The 14,870-nt window shown below is 38.5% G+C and overlaps 1 protein-coding gene across 33 annotated transcripts in view; it reads right to left on the bottom strand.

The window, feature by feature from the left end:
- SLMAP (sarcolemma associated protein) overlaps positions 1–14,870 on the bottom strand; it is a 172,236-nt gene that overhangs the window by 84,786 nt on the left and 72,580 nt on the right. For all 33 annotated transcript variants that reach the window (XM_074403613.1, XM_039477326.2, XM_003936528.4 and 30 more), the window contains exons 4-5: positions 7,589–7,661; positions 328–364 (exon numbers count right to left, since the gene is read on the bottom strand). In XM_074403613.1, coding sequence (XP_074259714.1) covers positions 328–364; positions 7,589–7,661 — 110 coding nt within the window. The remainder of the gene's footprint in view (positions 1–327; positions 365–7,588; positions 7,662–14,870) is intronic.

A 14,870-nucleotide genomic window follows, 5' to 3' on the forward strand; every position in this document is an offset into this window, starting at 1 on the left:
GCTTTAACAAATTTCTAGATGGAACTGTATCTCAGAATAAAAAGTTACAGTGAATACTCCTTATCCCTGGCTAGATACAAAACAGGTATTCCTAGTTTACATAGTAAACAATTTAATTGAGGTAACAAAGGTTTTTTTCATGAAGAACCGTCCATCCTAGATTCTCCAGATATTGAGGACCAGATTATAATAACCATATAGCTATATGCATTCTACATATTTTGTTACACAAGAGAAATAAATTTCCAGGTAAAGGATATTAAAAACAAACATTTTCAAAGCAACATAGCTCAGTCAGTTTGGAAAAAATAATCATTAGCCACTTACTTTGTCAACAGGACTTGGTAATGGTGCATGGATGACACTGAAAAGTAAAATTTAGAAGTTTTATCTAATATCCGGACAATAGAGGAAACAGAGTATGAGAGTACCAGAATATCTTACACCACAAAGATTATACATTTGTCTTCATATAATTAAAAGAATGTGAATTTTTTCAATCCTTCATAAATGTATACAGTTCTTAGAAAACAAAAATAAATATATAAACTTATCTTTTACACATCGATATATTTCTAAAAACAAATTTCAAATCCAAAATGTATTAAATGCTCTTTGAAGACCCACTACTTTTTGAGGGCTGTGATGAATTACCTGATTATAAGAATTTCTATACAGAAAAAGAGTACTCTTTATCCATTTTTGGATAGGTGCAGTGGCTCATGCCTGTAATACCAGCACTTCGGGAGGCTAAGGGGGGAGGATCACCTGCACCTGAGGTCAGCAGTTTGAGATGAGCCTGACCAACACAATGAAACCCTGTTTCTACTAAAAATTCAAAAAAATTAGGTGGTTATGGTGGCACATGACTTTAGTCCCAGTTCCTTGGGAGGCTGAAGCACGAGAATCACTTGAACCTGAGAGGTGGAAGTTGTAGTGAGCCAAGATCGTGCCACTGTACTCCAGCCTAGGCAACCAAGTGAGAGACTCCGTCTCAAAAAAAAGAAAAAAAAAAATTATCCATTTTCAATTTTGAAATATGTAAACTACATTCTTTTAAAATTAAACATTCCTATATAGAAAGCCTTAAAAAGCAAAGTTCTGGAAAGCTAGGTTATAATTTGGAAACTTGTACCAGTGAAGAATAACTTTAATCAAAACACTATTACTCCTCTTCTCCACCCAGCCACCTCAGAAACTAACTGAAAACTTAGATGTATGTGTGAAACTGAACTCAGTATAACACTTTAAAACATTAAACAGATATATTTAATTGGTATTAGTTGTCTGTTTAGCCTGATTAACTACTGCTGACAAAAAGGTAGTATAGCAGCTCAGAAACTATACTGGGTCCAAATTCTAGCTCTACTCACCAGCCGAAAGGCAAATTGCTAATCAATATAGGTCTCAGCTTCCTCATGAATAAAATGGGAGGTAATCATACAACAAATTCCATGGAGTTATTGGGAGTATTAAACGTGTTGATATGAATAAAGAGCTTAAAGTAGTGCTTTGGACATAGGACTTGATCACTACGATTACTCTCATGAGAATAGAGCAGGTAAGGAAGCCAGAGTCCCTATTTTACAAGGCCCTGTAAGATACCATTATGTGTGTTGGGGGTTAGTATAGGGGACCCAAAGCAAGGCTACCATGTATGACTTCACTAGCTGCTAATCATTCCACATCCTAGAGGCCAATCTTGCAATGACTAGCTTGAAGGTTGACTGGGTAAAGTTCTTAAATTCAATGGATTAATCATGTGTAAGCTGCTGTCAGACGTGAGTTAAAAATAGGAATAATTTTGATTCCACCCTAATAACTGCAAACACTGTAAGAAGTGGTCTAATTCAAATAGTCACAAATACACTAAAATGCCAAATAAAATGGAATATTAAGTACCAACACTTACCGCCCTTCTGAGCACCCATGATACAGATTTGAGTCTATATACATGTTACTGTTCTTTTTGATTATATATCTGTGCTCTCAGGAACTATGACCTATTCACCTCTATATCCCCAAAGCCCATCACAAGGCCCTAACAAAGTTGGTGGCTAGTAAAGATTTTTTTAAAATTACATACAACTTTAGTTTTCCTTCTCTACTCCAGAAAATTGAAATAGGCATTTTAAACAAGAATTTATTTTTTTACTATAATAATTATTGATTATGGAAAATGTGTGAAGTAAATCATGAGGAAATAAAAATTACTCAATGCCAGCACTCAGAAATAACCATTGTAGAGTTACAAAGATATATTCTTTTCTCTGCAGATACACACATACAGTAAAATGAACTTAAGAATGTCTAAATGCGGGAGGTTAGGAGCTTGAGACCAGCCTGGCCAACATGGTGAAACCTATTTCTACTAAAAATACAAAAATTAGCCAGGTGTGGTGGCAGGCACCTGTAATCCCAGCTACTCAGGAGGCTGAGGCAGGAGAATCACTTGAACCTGGGAGGCAGAGGTTGCAGTGAGCCAAGATTGCACCACTGCACGCCAGCCTGGGCAACACGGCAAGACTCTATCTCCAAAAAAAAAAAAAAAGTCTAAATAGAAACAAATGGTATAACAGAGATTTTTTTTTTTTTTTTTTGGTAAAAAATTCACCTTTCTTAGTGACCCAAGTATAAAATCTTCTGTTCTCCTAACAATCTCATTAATAAACAAAGGGCTAAAAATCCAGCAACACATTCCATAAGTGATGTACATTTGTATTTTATAAAAAGTACCCTGGATATAGGTATATTTTGGTATGAAAAAAGTTCATATGCATATAAAAATCATAACAAAGCAATGTGAAAATGAAAATATTTAGTGTTACAGTAGTGGGATTATATGCAATTTCTCTGTTTCTTTTTATAACATTTTTTATTTTGGAGACAATCTCACTCTGCCACCCAGGCTGGAGTGAAGTGGCCTGATTTCAGCTCACTGCAACCTCCAACTCCCAGGTTCAAGATGTTCTTGTGCCTCAGCCTCCCAAGCAGGTGGGACTGCAGGCTCTCACCACCATGCCTGGCTAATATTTTGTATTTTTAGTAGAGATGGGTTTTAGCCCTGTTGCCCAGGCTGGTCTCAAACTCCTGAACTCAGGCAATCTGTCTGCCTCGGAGTCCCAAAGTGCTGGAATTATAGGCACAAGCCACCTGTGCCAGGCTTCTCTGTTTCTAATCATTAGAAAATTATTAGGCCAGGCACAGCAGCTCACGCCTGTAATCTCAGCACTTTGGGAGGCTGAGGAGGATCACCTGAGGTCAGGAGTCTAAGACCAGCCTGGCCAACATGGAAAAACCCCATCTCTACTAAAAATACAAAATTAGTAGAGCATGGTGGCGCATGCCTGTAATCCCAGCTACTTGGGAGGCTTAGGTAGGAGAATCACTTGAACCTGGGAGGCAGAGGTTGCAGTGAGTGGAGATAGTGCCATTGCACTCCAGCATGGGCAATGAAAGTAAAACTCTGTCTAAAAAAAAAAAAAAAAAAATTAGCTGGGTGTGGTGGTGCCTCCCTGAAATCCCAAATACTTGGGAGGCTGAGCTAGAAGAATCACGAAAACCTGGGAGGCGGAGGCTACAGTGAGCTGAAATCATGCCACTGCACTCCAGCCTGGATGACGAAAGCAAGACTATTGAAAAGAAAAGAGAAAAGAAGAAAAGGAAAGAAAAGAGTTATTTGCTGCCCCCCCCACCTTTCTTTCTTTCTTTTTCTTTAAAAAAAAAATTTTTTTTTAATTTTAATTTTTTTTAAGATGGGGTTTCACCATGTTGGTCAGGCTGGTCTTGAACTCCCGACCTCAGGTGATCCTCCAGCCTTGGCCTCCAAAGTGCTTGGATTACAGGCGTGAGCCACCACGTCCGGCCTCTTTCTTTCTTTTTTTGAGATGGAGTCTTGCTCTGTCGCCAGGCAGAAGTGCAGTGGTGCAATCTCAGCTCACTGCAGCCTCTGCCTCCTGAATTCAAACAATTCTCCTTCCTCAGCCCCCTGAGGAGCTGGGATTACAGGCACACACCACCATGCTCAGCTAATTTTTGTACTTTTAACAGAGATGGGGTTTCACCATGTTGGCCAGGATGGTCTTGCTCTCCTGACCTGGTGATCTACCCACCTCGGTCTCCCAAAGTGCTGGGATCACAGTTGTGAGCCACTGCATCTGTTTCTAATCATTAAAAAATTATTGGTCAGGCACAGTGACTCAGGCCTGTAATCCTAGCACTTTGGAATGCTAAGGTGGGCGGACTGCCTGAGCTTAGGAGTTTGAGACCAGCATGGGCAACATGGTGAAACCCCATATCTACTAAAAGTACAAAAAAATTAGCCGGGCGTGGTGGTGTGCACCTGTAGTCCCAGCTGCTCAGGAGGCTGAGGCACAAGAATTGCTTGAACCCGGGAGGTGGTAGTTGCAGTGAGCCGAGATTGCAGCACTGCACTCCAACGTGGACAACAGAACTAGACTGTCTTCAAAAAGAAAAAGAAAAAGAAAATTATTTGCGTAATGTAATAAAAATCAAGGAAGAGTGCCGGCTGAGGTGGTTCATGCCTGTAATCCCAGCACTTTGGGAGGCCAAGATGGGTGAAACACCTGAGGTTAGGAGTTCGAGACCAGTCTGACCAACATGGAGAAACCCCATCCCTACTAAAAGTACAAAATTAGCCAGGTGTTTCAGCACATGCCTATAATCCCAACTACTCAGGAGGCTGAGGCAGGAGAATCACTTGAACCTGGGAAGCAGAGGTCATGGTGAGCTGAGATAGTCCCACTGCACTCTGGCCTGGGCAACAAGAGTGAAACTTTGTCTAAAAAGAAAAAAAAAAAAAAGCTCTCTCTTCCCGCCGCCCAAGATGCTGAAAAGAAAGAAGGCCAAGGGGAAGAAGGTGGCTCTGGCCCCTGCTGTTGTGAAGATGAAGGAGGCTAAGAAAGTAGCAAATCCTCTGTTTGAGAAAATGCCTAAGAATTTCGGCATTAGACAGGATATCCAGCCCAAAAGAGACCTCACCGCTTTGTGAAATGGTCCCACTACATCAGGTTGCAGCAGCAGAGAGCCAACCTCTATAAGTGGCTAAAAGTGCCTCTTGCAATTAACCAGTTTGCCCAGGCCCTGGACCACCAAACAGCTATTCAACTGCTTAAGCTGGCCCACAAGTATAGACCAGAGACAAAGGAAGAGAAGAAGCAGAGGCTGTTGGCCCAGGCCGAGAAGAAAGCGGCTGGCAAAGGGGACATCCCCACTATGAGACCACCTGTCCTTCAAGCAGGAGTTAACACCGTCACCACCTTGGTTGAGAACAAGAAAGCTCAGCTGGTGGTGACTGCACACGACATGGATCCCGTTGAGCTGGTTGTCTTCTTGCCTGCCCTGTGTCGTAAAATGGGAGTCCCTTACTGCATTATCAAGGGGAAGGCAAGACTGGGACGTCTAGTCCACAGGAAGACCTGCACCACTGTCACCCTCACACAGGTTAACTCGGAAGACAAAGGTGCTTTGGCTAAGCTGGTGGAAGCTCTCTGCACCAATTACAATGACATATGATGAGATCCGCCATCACTGGAGAGGCAAGGTCCTGGGTCCCAAGTCTGTGGCTCGCATCGCCAAGCTCAAAAAGGCAAAGGCTACAGAACTTGCCATGAAACTGGGTTAAATGTACACTGTTGAGTTTTTTGTACACTGTTGAGTTTCATACATTTAAAAATAATTAAAACAATACAAATTTTCCTTCAAGAAGAAAGAAAGAAATCAAGGAAGGAAAAAAATCAATTTGCTGAGTACCACCTTCTAAAGTTCTTAAAAGCACTAAATGCTATATACATAATGGACCTTAAACTCTAGGCTTTCTGACACACCCAAAAGCATCTTCATTGCTTTTAAAAATTAGTTTACAGTGATAAACAGCTGACGTTTATCGTGTGCTTATTATATGTCAAGCACTATGCCAACTTCTTTAAGTACTAAATCTTGTTTAATTCTCATAAAATTACTGCTCAATAAGTACTATCATTTTCATATTTCAAATAAGAAAAATGTGGCCTGATCAAGTCACAGAACAAGTGGAGTCAGGCTTTAAACTGGACTACCCACTTGCAAAGGCCATTCTGATCTTCTTCTATCACTGGAGAATTGCTTGTTCAAAATTCATTTTCTCCAGAAAGTTAGATTATGTACAACTAAACTGGCAGCAAAAATTTAAGTGATACTAATATTTAACCATATAAGGGCAAACAATGAGAAGGAAATGGGCAAGGATGAAAAGAATTAGAGAAACAAGAAGGATAGAGACATGATACATTGCAACCAACTTTGAAAAAATTCACAAGTTCTACTAGATGGAACCTGAGAACACAGATGATTCCTTATGTAACTGTTCGAAGTTTTCAACTTCATGGAAGAAAAATCTCATTATCAAATACAAACATCAAAGTCTTTAAGAAGCAATATTTCATTAGTTGATTAAGTTAGTTACTTATAAAACCTTAACTCTTGATCTTAAAAGCTAAGTTATATCAAACGTCCTCAGGTTTAATTTTAATAATTAAGCTGTAGTTGAAAATAGAAAATAATGTTTTAAATTTAAAATATTACTTCATATGCCAAGTACCAAAAAGAAAAAAAAAAAGGAAAAAGAAAAATGAATTAAAATGTTTTAAAATCTTTGCTGTTTTGCTTCATATACCCTTAAAAGTAAACAAACAAACAAAAGTAAGGGACTTCCAACAAGCATAAAATAAATGATTCTAATGAAGGCACAGACTAACACAGTAATGGGAGGGCCTCTCTCTGCTTCATCTTTCTTTCTTGATTTCCTATTCAATGCTCTACTTTTCCTTCAATTTATTACTTCTCTTAACCTCCTACCCTCTGATCATTGCCTCTGTTTTTAAAAGAGAGGAAAATACTATGTTGGGTATAAAAACAAGCTTCTACCATATTCAAGGCTTTCCCCACAAATAAAAAATGCCGAAGTTTAAAGATTGCTCAACTCCCTTCAACACTTCATAATACTAATCTCTAAAAAGCCCAAGATAAAAATGTACATCTATATGCTTTTAAAATTTAGATTTTATGGTTAATTTTTCCCTTTCAAGTATCTGCCTCTAAATGATTTTTACAGTGCTTCATACAAAAAATAAACATGACATTGGGAAAAATCTTCAAAAAACTCCCACCAAAATAAGCTGCTAACTGTATTTATATCTTCAAGGTCTTATAAAATTGTGAGATTGTGACGCTGGCATTAACACCAGAAGTGATCACAGTTTAAGAAGTCCTATAGTAAAGGAAAATAAAAAGGAACAAAGCTATCACTTACCAGTAACTTATAGACTTGAAACATTGTAAAAAAAAAAATATCCATCAAAATATAAATTAAATTTGGAAACAAAATAATCTTTTGCCTCTGATACATTATTTACTATAATTGCAACTAAAACAATTTAAACTTAATTGTATTATATTCCAAAAAGCGCTAATCAATTTTATAACATAACTTAAATAATCTTGAAGCACATTTTAGCAGTATGCCGTCATCTAAAATATTATTAACCAAGGGAATTAATCCAAAAACTTCACAGTACTAAATTATACTCACTCTGAGCGGAGCCGGGCTTCCATACCATCCGGTAGAAAAAGTTTTATTGTAGAAACAATACACCCATGGGTAACTGGTTGAAACAAACAAATAACATGCTTAACAAATAATTGTTTAAAAATATAAAACTTCATACCTCTCCTTTTCCAGGATTCAAATAATTATTTATTTCACTAATACATTATTAGTGAAATATTACATTTTCCACAATTCAAAGAATTATTTATTTCACTAAGTTCTGATTAAAGACTAATACAGGTTGATGAAAATACACTACATAATGATTAGAGGAGTGGTGGTTATGAGACTGTATATATGTGTCAAAACTCACTGAACTGTACATGTAAAATTGGTATTATAAGTAAATTATACTTGAACAAAACTGAATTTTAATAATAGAGCTAATGATGGCCAGGCATGGCGGCTCACGCCTGTAATTCCAGTATTATAGGAGGCTGGGGTGGGTGGATCACCTGAGGTCAGGAGTTTGAGACCAGCCTGGCAAACAAAACTAAAACTCCTCTACTAAAAATAAAAAACTTAGGCTGGGCATGATTGCTCACGCCTGTAATCCTAGCATTTTGGTAGGCCAAGGCAGGCAGATCACCTGAGGTCAGGAGTTGGGGACCACCCTTGAACACATGGCAGAACCTCTCTACTTAAAATGCAAAAATTAGGCAAGGCACAGTGGCTCACACCTCTAATTCTAGCACTTGGGAAGGGTGAGGTGGGCAGATCACCTGAGGTCAGGGGTTTGAAACCAGCCTGACCAACATGGTGAAACCCTGTCTCTATTAAAAATACAAAAATTAGCTGGGCATGGTGGTGGGTGCCTGTAATCCCAGATATCCAGAAGGCTGAGGTGGGAGAATCACTTAAGCTGGGGAGGCAGAGGTTGCCGTGAGACAAGATCATGCCACTGTACTCCAGCCCACTCCAGCCTGGGCAACAAAGCGAGATTCCGTCCCAGAAAAAACAAAAAAATTAGACAGGTGTGGTGGTGGGTGCCTGTAATCCCAGCTACTCAGGAGGCTGAGGCAGGCAGAATTGCTTGAACCTGGGACGTAGAAGTTGCAGTAAGCTGAGATCATGCCACTGTACTCCAGCCTGGGTGACAGCGAGATTCCATCCCAAGAAAAAAAAAAAGAACAGGGCTAATGCATTTGGGGGTAACTTATTAACTGATCACACTCACGAAGCATCAAGATATTATAAACATGGAGTAATACGACTGTCATCTGGAAATGCACGTTAAAATTAAGGAATTTAACACCATGTATTCAATATTAATTTTCATTACTAATTGATTATATAAAAAGTGCTAACACAGATCAAGAACCATCAATTTGGCAGGGCACAGTGTCTCACACCTGTAATCCCTGTACTTTGGGAGACTGAGGTGGGAGGATCACTTGAACGCAGCTTGGGCAACACAGCAAGACCCTGTGTCTACAAAAAAAATTTCAAAATTAGCTGGGTGGGGGTGGTACACACCTGTACCCAGCTACTTGGGGACTAAGGTCGGGGGATGGCTTGAGCCCAGGAGTTCAAGGTTGCAGTGACTCATGATCACGCTACAGCACTTCAGCCTGGGCAAGACACTGTCTCAAAAAGAAAAACATTGCCTGCATGACCATGTGCTACTGAGTCTCCAGGCTCAGATTTTCTAATTTCTTCACCAAAGCTCAATCTGAGTAAAGATGTCCACAGAGTCTCCTGTATCTATTTCTTAAAACATTAAACACACTGCATTGTGAATATTTATCAATTACAGAAACTGTTGTCTCACCAATTAGATTCAACTCTTTGAGGGCGTTAAGGATTATCTGCTTCTCAATTTAAAAACCTGTATACTCAGCAGAGTCATCTGGTACAGAAAGTATTTTACTGAAGACGTTGAGGAACATGCCTGCTTAGTATTTTGTAGCTCCCATTACTCCTGTGCAAAGATGTTTCTTACTTTAAGACATTAGGGTTCATCTCTATTTGTAGGAACCACCTAACTTTCTCCTTTCCCAAGCAAAAGAAAGGAGAGACAGATTTATCTCTCTTATGATAAATGAATTTCTAGAGGATTGCTCCCCGAGAGATTTACTATGAATAGCCTATAATAAATACAGGAACACAACACAACATAAAGATCCAGCAATACCTACATTTTAATTTGGTAATAAAGTTGTTTTTTAAAAAGAAATATAGGTAGAACAAGTTATAGAATAAAACAATTGCCAGAGGTGACAACCTGTGATATACTACGTCAGTAATTCTGTAGTACATATTACTAATATATACTACATCAGTAATTCTGTCGTTCAGACACATTACACTGAAGTTCAGCAAATGAGCTGATGCACAAATCTAAAGATAATAGGGCTACTACTGACTGGGCAGTACAGAGTTACTGCACAACTGAAGGCAGTTTAAAAAACAAAAACAACCCATGTCTGACAAAGCTGACTAGGTTGACAACCTAGTCCAGTTAACCATGCCTTTGAAGTAATTCTCATGACAACTAGATATAAACATGCATAGACATGTTAACTTTTGATTTGCAACAGGCAAGTAATTAAAGCAACCTGATGAAAACGTTTTGTTCTAACACTCATATTAATCAGTTATACATAGCAGCGTTTCCCAAAATGCTAGCAAGTGTTACAGAAAAGGATCCGAGGGTCTGATGAGTTTGGGAAATCTTTAATTTTAAAGAGATTTAAAGAGTTGTTTGTTTTTTAAACCATGGGCTTTCTAGGAGCCTAAAGAGTTTTTGTCCTTCATGAAGCTCTGAAAGCAAGATGTATTTTCCAAACTTACAAGCGTCCCACTTCCACCTTTATAGAAAACACGTAGGAACTAATATTATAAAGAAAATACTTTGGAAAATTCTGCTCTAAAGCATTCTAAGAAACACTTTTAAGACAGATTTTGCAAAAAAAAATCACCCAGGAAGATTATTTATTACCATATTCCAAGATTTGAAGATAAAATGGATTGTAAAACACACAATTCAAACAGCTTCTCAGGGATGACGGGGGAACCTGGGAGCACCGCCCCATTAAATACATACATGCATTACAAGCCACATGCAAACTTCAGAAATGTTAAAACATGAAAATCAGGTGTGTCTGAATCAAGGAAGCAAGGTAGAAGAACAACCCACAATTACCTGCTCTAAATATGAGACTATTAAAAATCAGAGTTAAGACTACACATGCTGACTGCCATTTGTCTGTTTTATTTTTCCTCTATAATCTATATTCCTCTATAATATTTTTTTCTTTTTTTTTTTTTTTTTTGAGACGGAGTTTCACTCCTGTTACCCAGGCTGGAGTGCAATGGCAATCTCGGCTCACCGCAACCTCCGCCTCCTGGGTTCAGGCAATTCTCCTGCCTCAGCCTCCTGAGTAGCTGGGATTACAGGCACGTACCACCATGCCCAGCTAATTTTTTGTATTTTTAGTAGAGACAGGGTTTCACCATGTTGACCAGGATGGTCTCGATCTCTTGACCTCGTGATCCACCCGTCTCGGCCTCCCAAAGTGCTGGGATTACAGGCATGAGCCACCGCACCCGGCTCCTCTATAATCTTTTTGTTTGTGTGTTTTTGAGATCGAGTCTTGCTCTGTCACCCAGGTTGGAGTGCAGTAGTGGTGTGATCTCGGTTCACTACAACTTCCACCTCCTGAGTAGCTGGGACTACAGGGGCTTGCCACGATGCTGGACTAATTTTTTGTATTTCTGTAGAGACGGGGTTTCACCATATTGGCCAGGTTGGTCTTGAATTCCTGACCTCAAGTGATCCGCCTGCCTCGGTCTCCCAAAGTGCTGCCATTACACACATGAGCCACATGAGCCTATATTCCTCTATAATTCACACAAACACCACTTAAAGGACCTGGGTTCATGCTGGTAAGTTTAAAACCTGTTTGAGGCTCTGGACTGGGAGACTGAAAGTTTTAAGGTATGGTATAGTTTGGTTTTATCTCCATTCTTACAATGAGTAGGAAGGTCAACACTACTGTATACTTAAGAGTAGTTTGAAAGATCTCTTGAAATGATTGGCAGCAACAGGAAGAACAATGCATAAAACTATAAAAACCCAAGAAATATCATAATCGAAGCCTAAAGGAGAGGTGTTAACATTTCTACACTTGGAGATTATTTGCTTTAACTGCTTTTTCTAAGGTACAAGTTGAGTGTCCCTCATCCAAAAATGCAAAATCCGAAATGTGCCAAAATTTGAAATTTTATGAGCACCAACAAGCAGATATTCCACACCAGATATGTTACAGGTAGTAGTCAAAACTTTGTTTCATGCACAAAATTATTTCAAAATGTATAAAATTACCTTCAGGCTATGTGTATAACATTAATGAATTTGTTTAGACATGGGTCACCCAGTCCCCATTAGGTATATACAAATATTCTAAAATCCAAAAAAAGTCCAAAACATTTCTTGTCCAAGCATTTCAGATAAGGGACACCACTGCAAAACAGTTGCAAGAACTTTCAATCCCTAATTTTTTGCTTCATAAAGCTTTTAATTCTCATGGCCTTTTTTTTAAGTCAGAAAAGACACAGGAAAGTTAGCTGAATATACAAGTATTCTTAATTCTAATCTTTTAAAAATTGATATTCTGTATCATTGTGTCTTCATTTGTGAGCTGTAGTTCAGTTATCAAAAAACTTTTTCTCTTCAACTATTTGTTTACCTCAGGTATAATTATAACAGGAAAGGCAGGATACTTTATTTTTTTTCTTTATTTACCTGTTTTCAGAATGACAAATATTTCCTAAATTCTTCCAAATGGAATCAAATCTTTTTCTTTTTTAAAAAAACTTTTATTTTTAATATGATTATAAGCATGTAGATTTGAATATTGCATATACATTCAATCCATTGCTGTCATTATTATTATTTGATGTTCAAGTTGTTCATCTTTGACCCATGGGGACTCATTCACATTAACTCCTAGGAGTTCTTTTGACAGAATGCCAGCCTGAGTTAGCTTCATTGCTTTTAGGCATGACAAAATCTTCTAGGCCCAGTTTTTACATTTATTGCCCTAGACTCAGAGTCAGCTATTTCTCCAAGGGGTCTACCTACTTATTTGGTGAGAGAAATCCTTTCTCTGGTAACGGAGATTCACTGACTACTTTACTTCTCTAGCATACTATGCAGTAATATTGCTCACTGCCTTATTTTTTGTCTCTCCCATAAGAAGTAGTGGTATTCTGCTTCTACCTGTTTGTTCAATAAATACTGACTGAGAACCTGCTGGGTACAAAGTATGCTGAGAATTCTGGGGAAAACCAAGATGATTATGACAAGGTCCCTATTTTTGAAGACATTTCAATGTAGGGACAACAAACCAAAAATAACTAACATAACAACAAAGGGCAAAAAAAAAAAAAAAAGCCACAAATGCTACCAAGAGGTACAAAAGACTACTATGGGAACTTGGAATAGGCAAGGGCAGGAGAAGATTTTATGAAAAAAGTTTCAATGTTTTTTAAAAAAAGAATAGGATTCTAAAGCTGGAAATGGAAGGACAAGCAGAGAGAATGGTATGAACAACAACAACAACAACAAAAAAAAAAACAGAAAAGAAAAGGAAGCGAGAGAATGCATAGGTAAGAAGGACAACTGGAGAAAACAGAATGTAAAGAACCTACATTGCAAGGTCCTTTGGGTGCCAGGCCCCCATGCTAATAACACTACATATGTTAACTACTTATGAATAACCACATAAATAGTCATCACTATGTGCTATTTTACAGATGAGGCAACTAAGGTCAAAGAAGTTAAAGTAACTTGCTTGATAGCCCATATCTGGTAAGTGGTAGAGCAAGGATTCAAAGAATTATTTTCTGTATACTATCTTACCTCTAAATAATCCAGTTTAACATTAATTAAGATGAGTAGTGGGAAATAAAATCAAAAGGTTAAACTGAGACTACATTTTTGAGGGCCTCAATGTATAAGCATTAAGGTTTCTAAAAGCAGGAAAATGAAATAAAGTTGTAATAGAAGAATATTCTGGCTAGGCACAGTGGTTCATGCTGGTAATCCCAGCACTTTGGGAGGCCGAGGCAGAATGACCACTTGAAAGGAGTTCAAGATCAGCCTGGCCAACATGGTGAAACCCCAACTCTACTAAAAATACAAAAATTAGCTGGGCATGATGATGCATGCCTGCAATCCCAACTACTTGGGAGGCCAAAGCAGGAGAATGACTTCAACCTGGGAAGCAGAGGTTGTAGTGAGCCAAGATCACCCCACTACACTCTAGCCTGAGAGACAGAGTGAGACTCTGTCAAAAAAAAAAAAAAAAAAAAAAAAAAAAGAATATTCTGGAGGCAGTGGGTTGGCAGAGTATGATGGCCAGTATGATGTATTTTACTGGAGTAAACAGAACTACTGCAGAGTAGCAGCAGGAAAAAACAGGAAATAACAAGAAAAGGAGGTAAATGGTCTATATATAAGACTATTAGAGGTAAGGAAGACACAGGATTCAGAAAATACACCAAGATTCTGAGCTAGAGCGTTTGGGAAAATGATGGAGCAATCAAAGAAGTTGGGAAGTCAGCAAAACAGTTTGAAGGAGAATTAAGCTTTGTACAGAGTATTTATAAGGCAAGAGCAGAACATTCAAGTGGGAATAACCAGAAGTAGCTGAAAATACAGGTATAGAATTAGTAGGAATGGATTAACAGCAGATAAAGCTAGAAGGGAAACTTGGGATTTAGGGACCAGGGAAGGCATATAAAACAGTTGCTGCTAGGAGCATAACTAAGCAGGGTTCTTAAATCTGTATTACAGGCCCCATACCTAGCTAGCAATGTTCCTTCTTAGGACTAAAGGGTAGAACTCAAGCATCTGCAGTTTTATAAAGCTCTGCAGATAATTCCAATGCATAGCCTGGGTTGAGAATCCATTTTTAAAATGAACAAAAGAAGACTGCCATGCCATCAGGAAGACTCCCTTAGTTAACCCGATAAATTTGGCAGTCTGTGCTGAAATCAACTTTGTGATTTTCCCTAGGAGCTGGCAAAGTGAAGCTGGTGAGAATATCTTTGAAATGGCCAATGATGAGTTCCAAAGGACAGGTAAAGGAGCCTAGGGCTAAAGCTACCGAGAAAGAGGGGCAAATTTGATGCAAAGATTATACAAATGGTTAGCAAGAGCTTAGTAATAATAATAGTATCTGGTCTTGAACTGAGCACCTTATATATAAGCTTTCAATGTTGACATTGAACACTGTGACACATTGTAAACATTCAA

The sequence above is a fragment of the Saimiri boliviensis genome, chromosome 8 (assembly GCF_048565385.1).
Source record: "Saimiri boliviensis isolate mSaiBol1 chromosome 8, mSaiBol1.pri, whole genome shotgun sequence".
NCBI classification, from domain to species: domain Eukaryota; kingdom Metazoa; phylum Chordata; class Mammalia; order Primates; family Cebidae; genus Saimiri; species Saimiri boliviensis.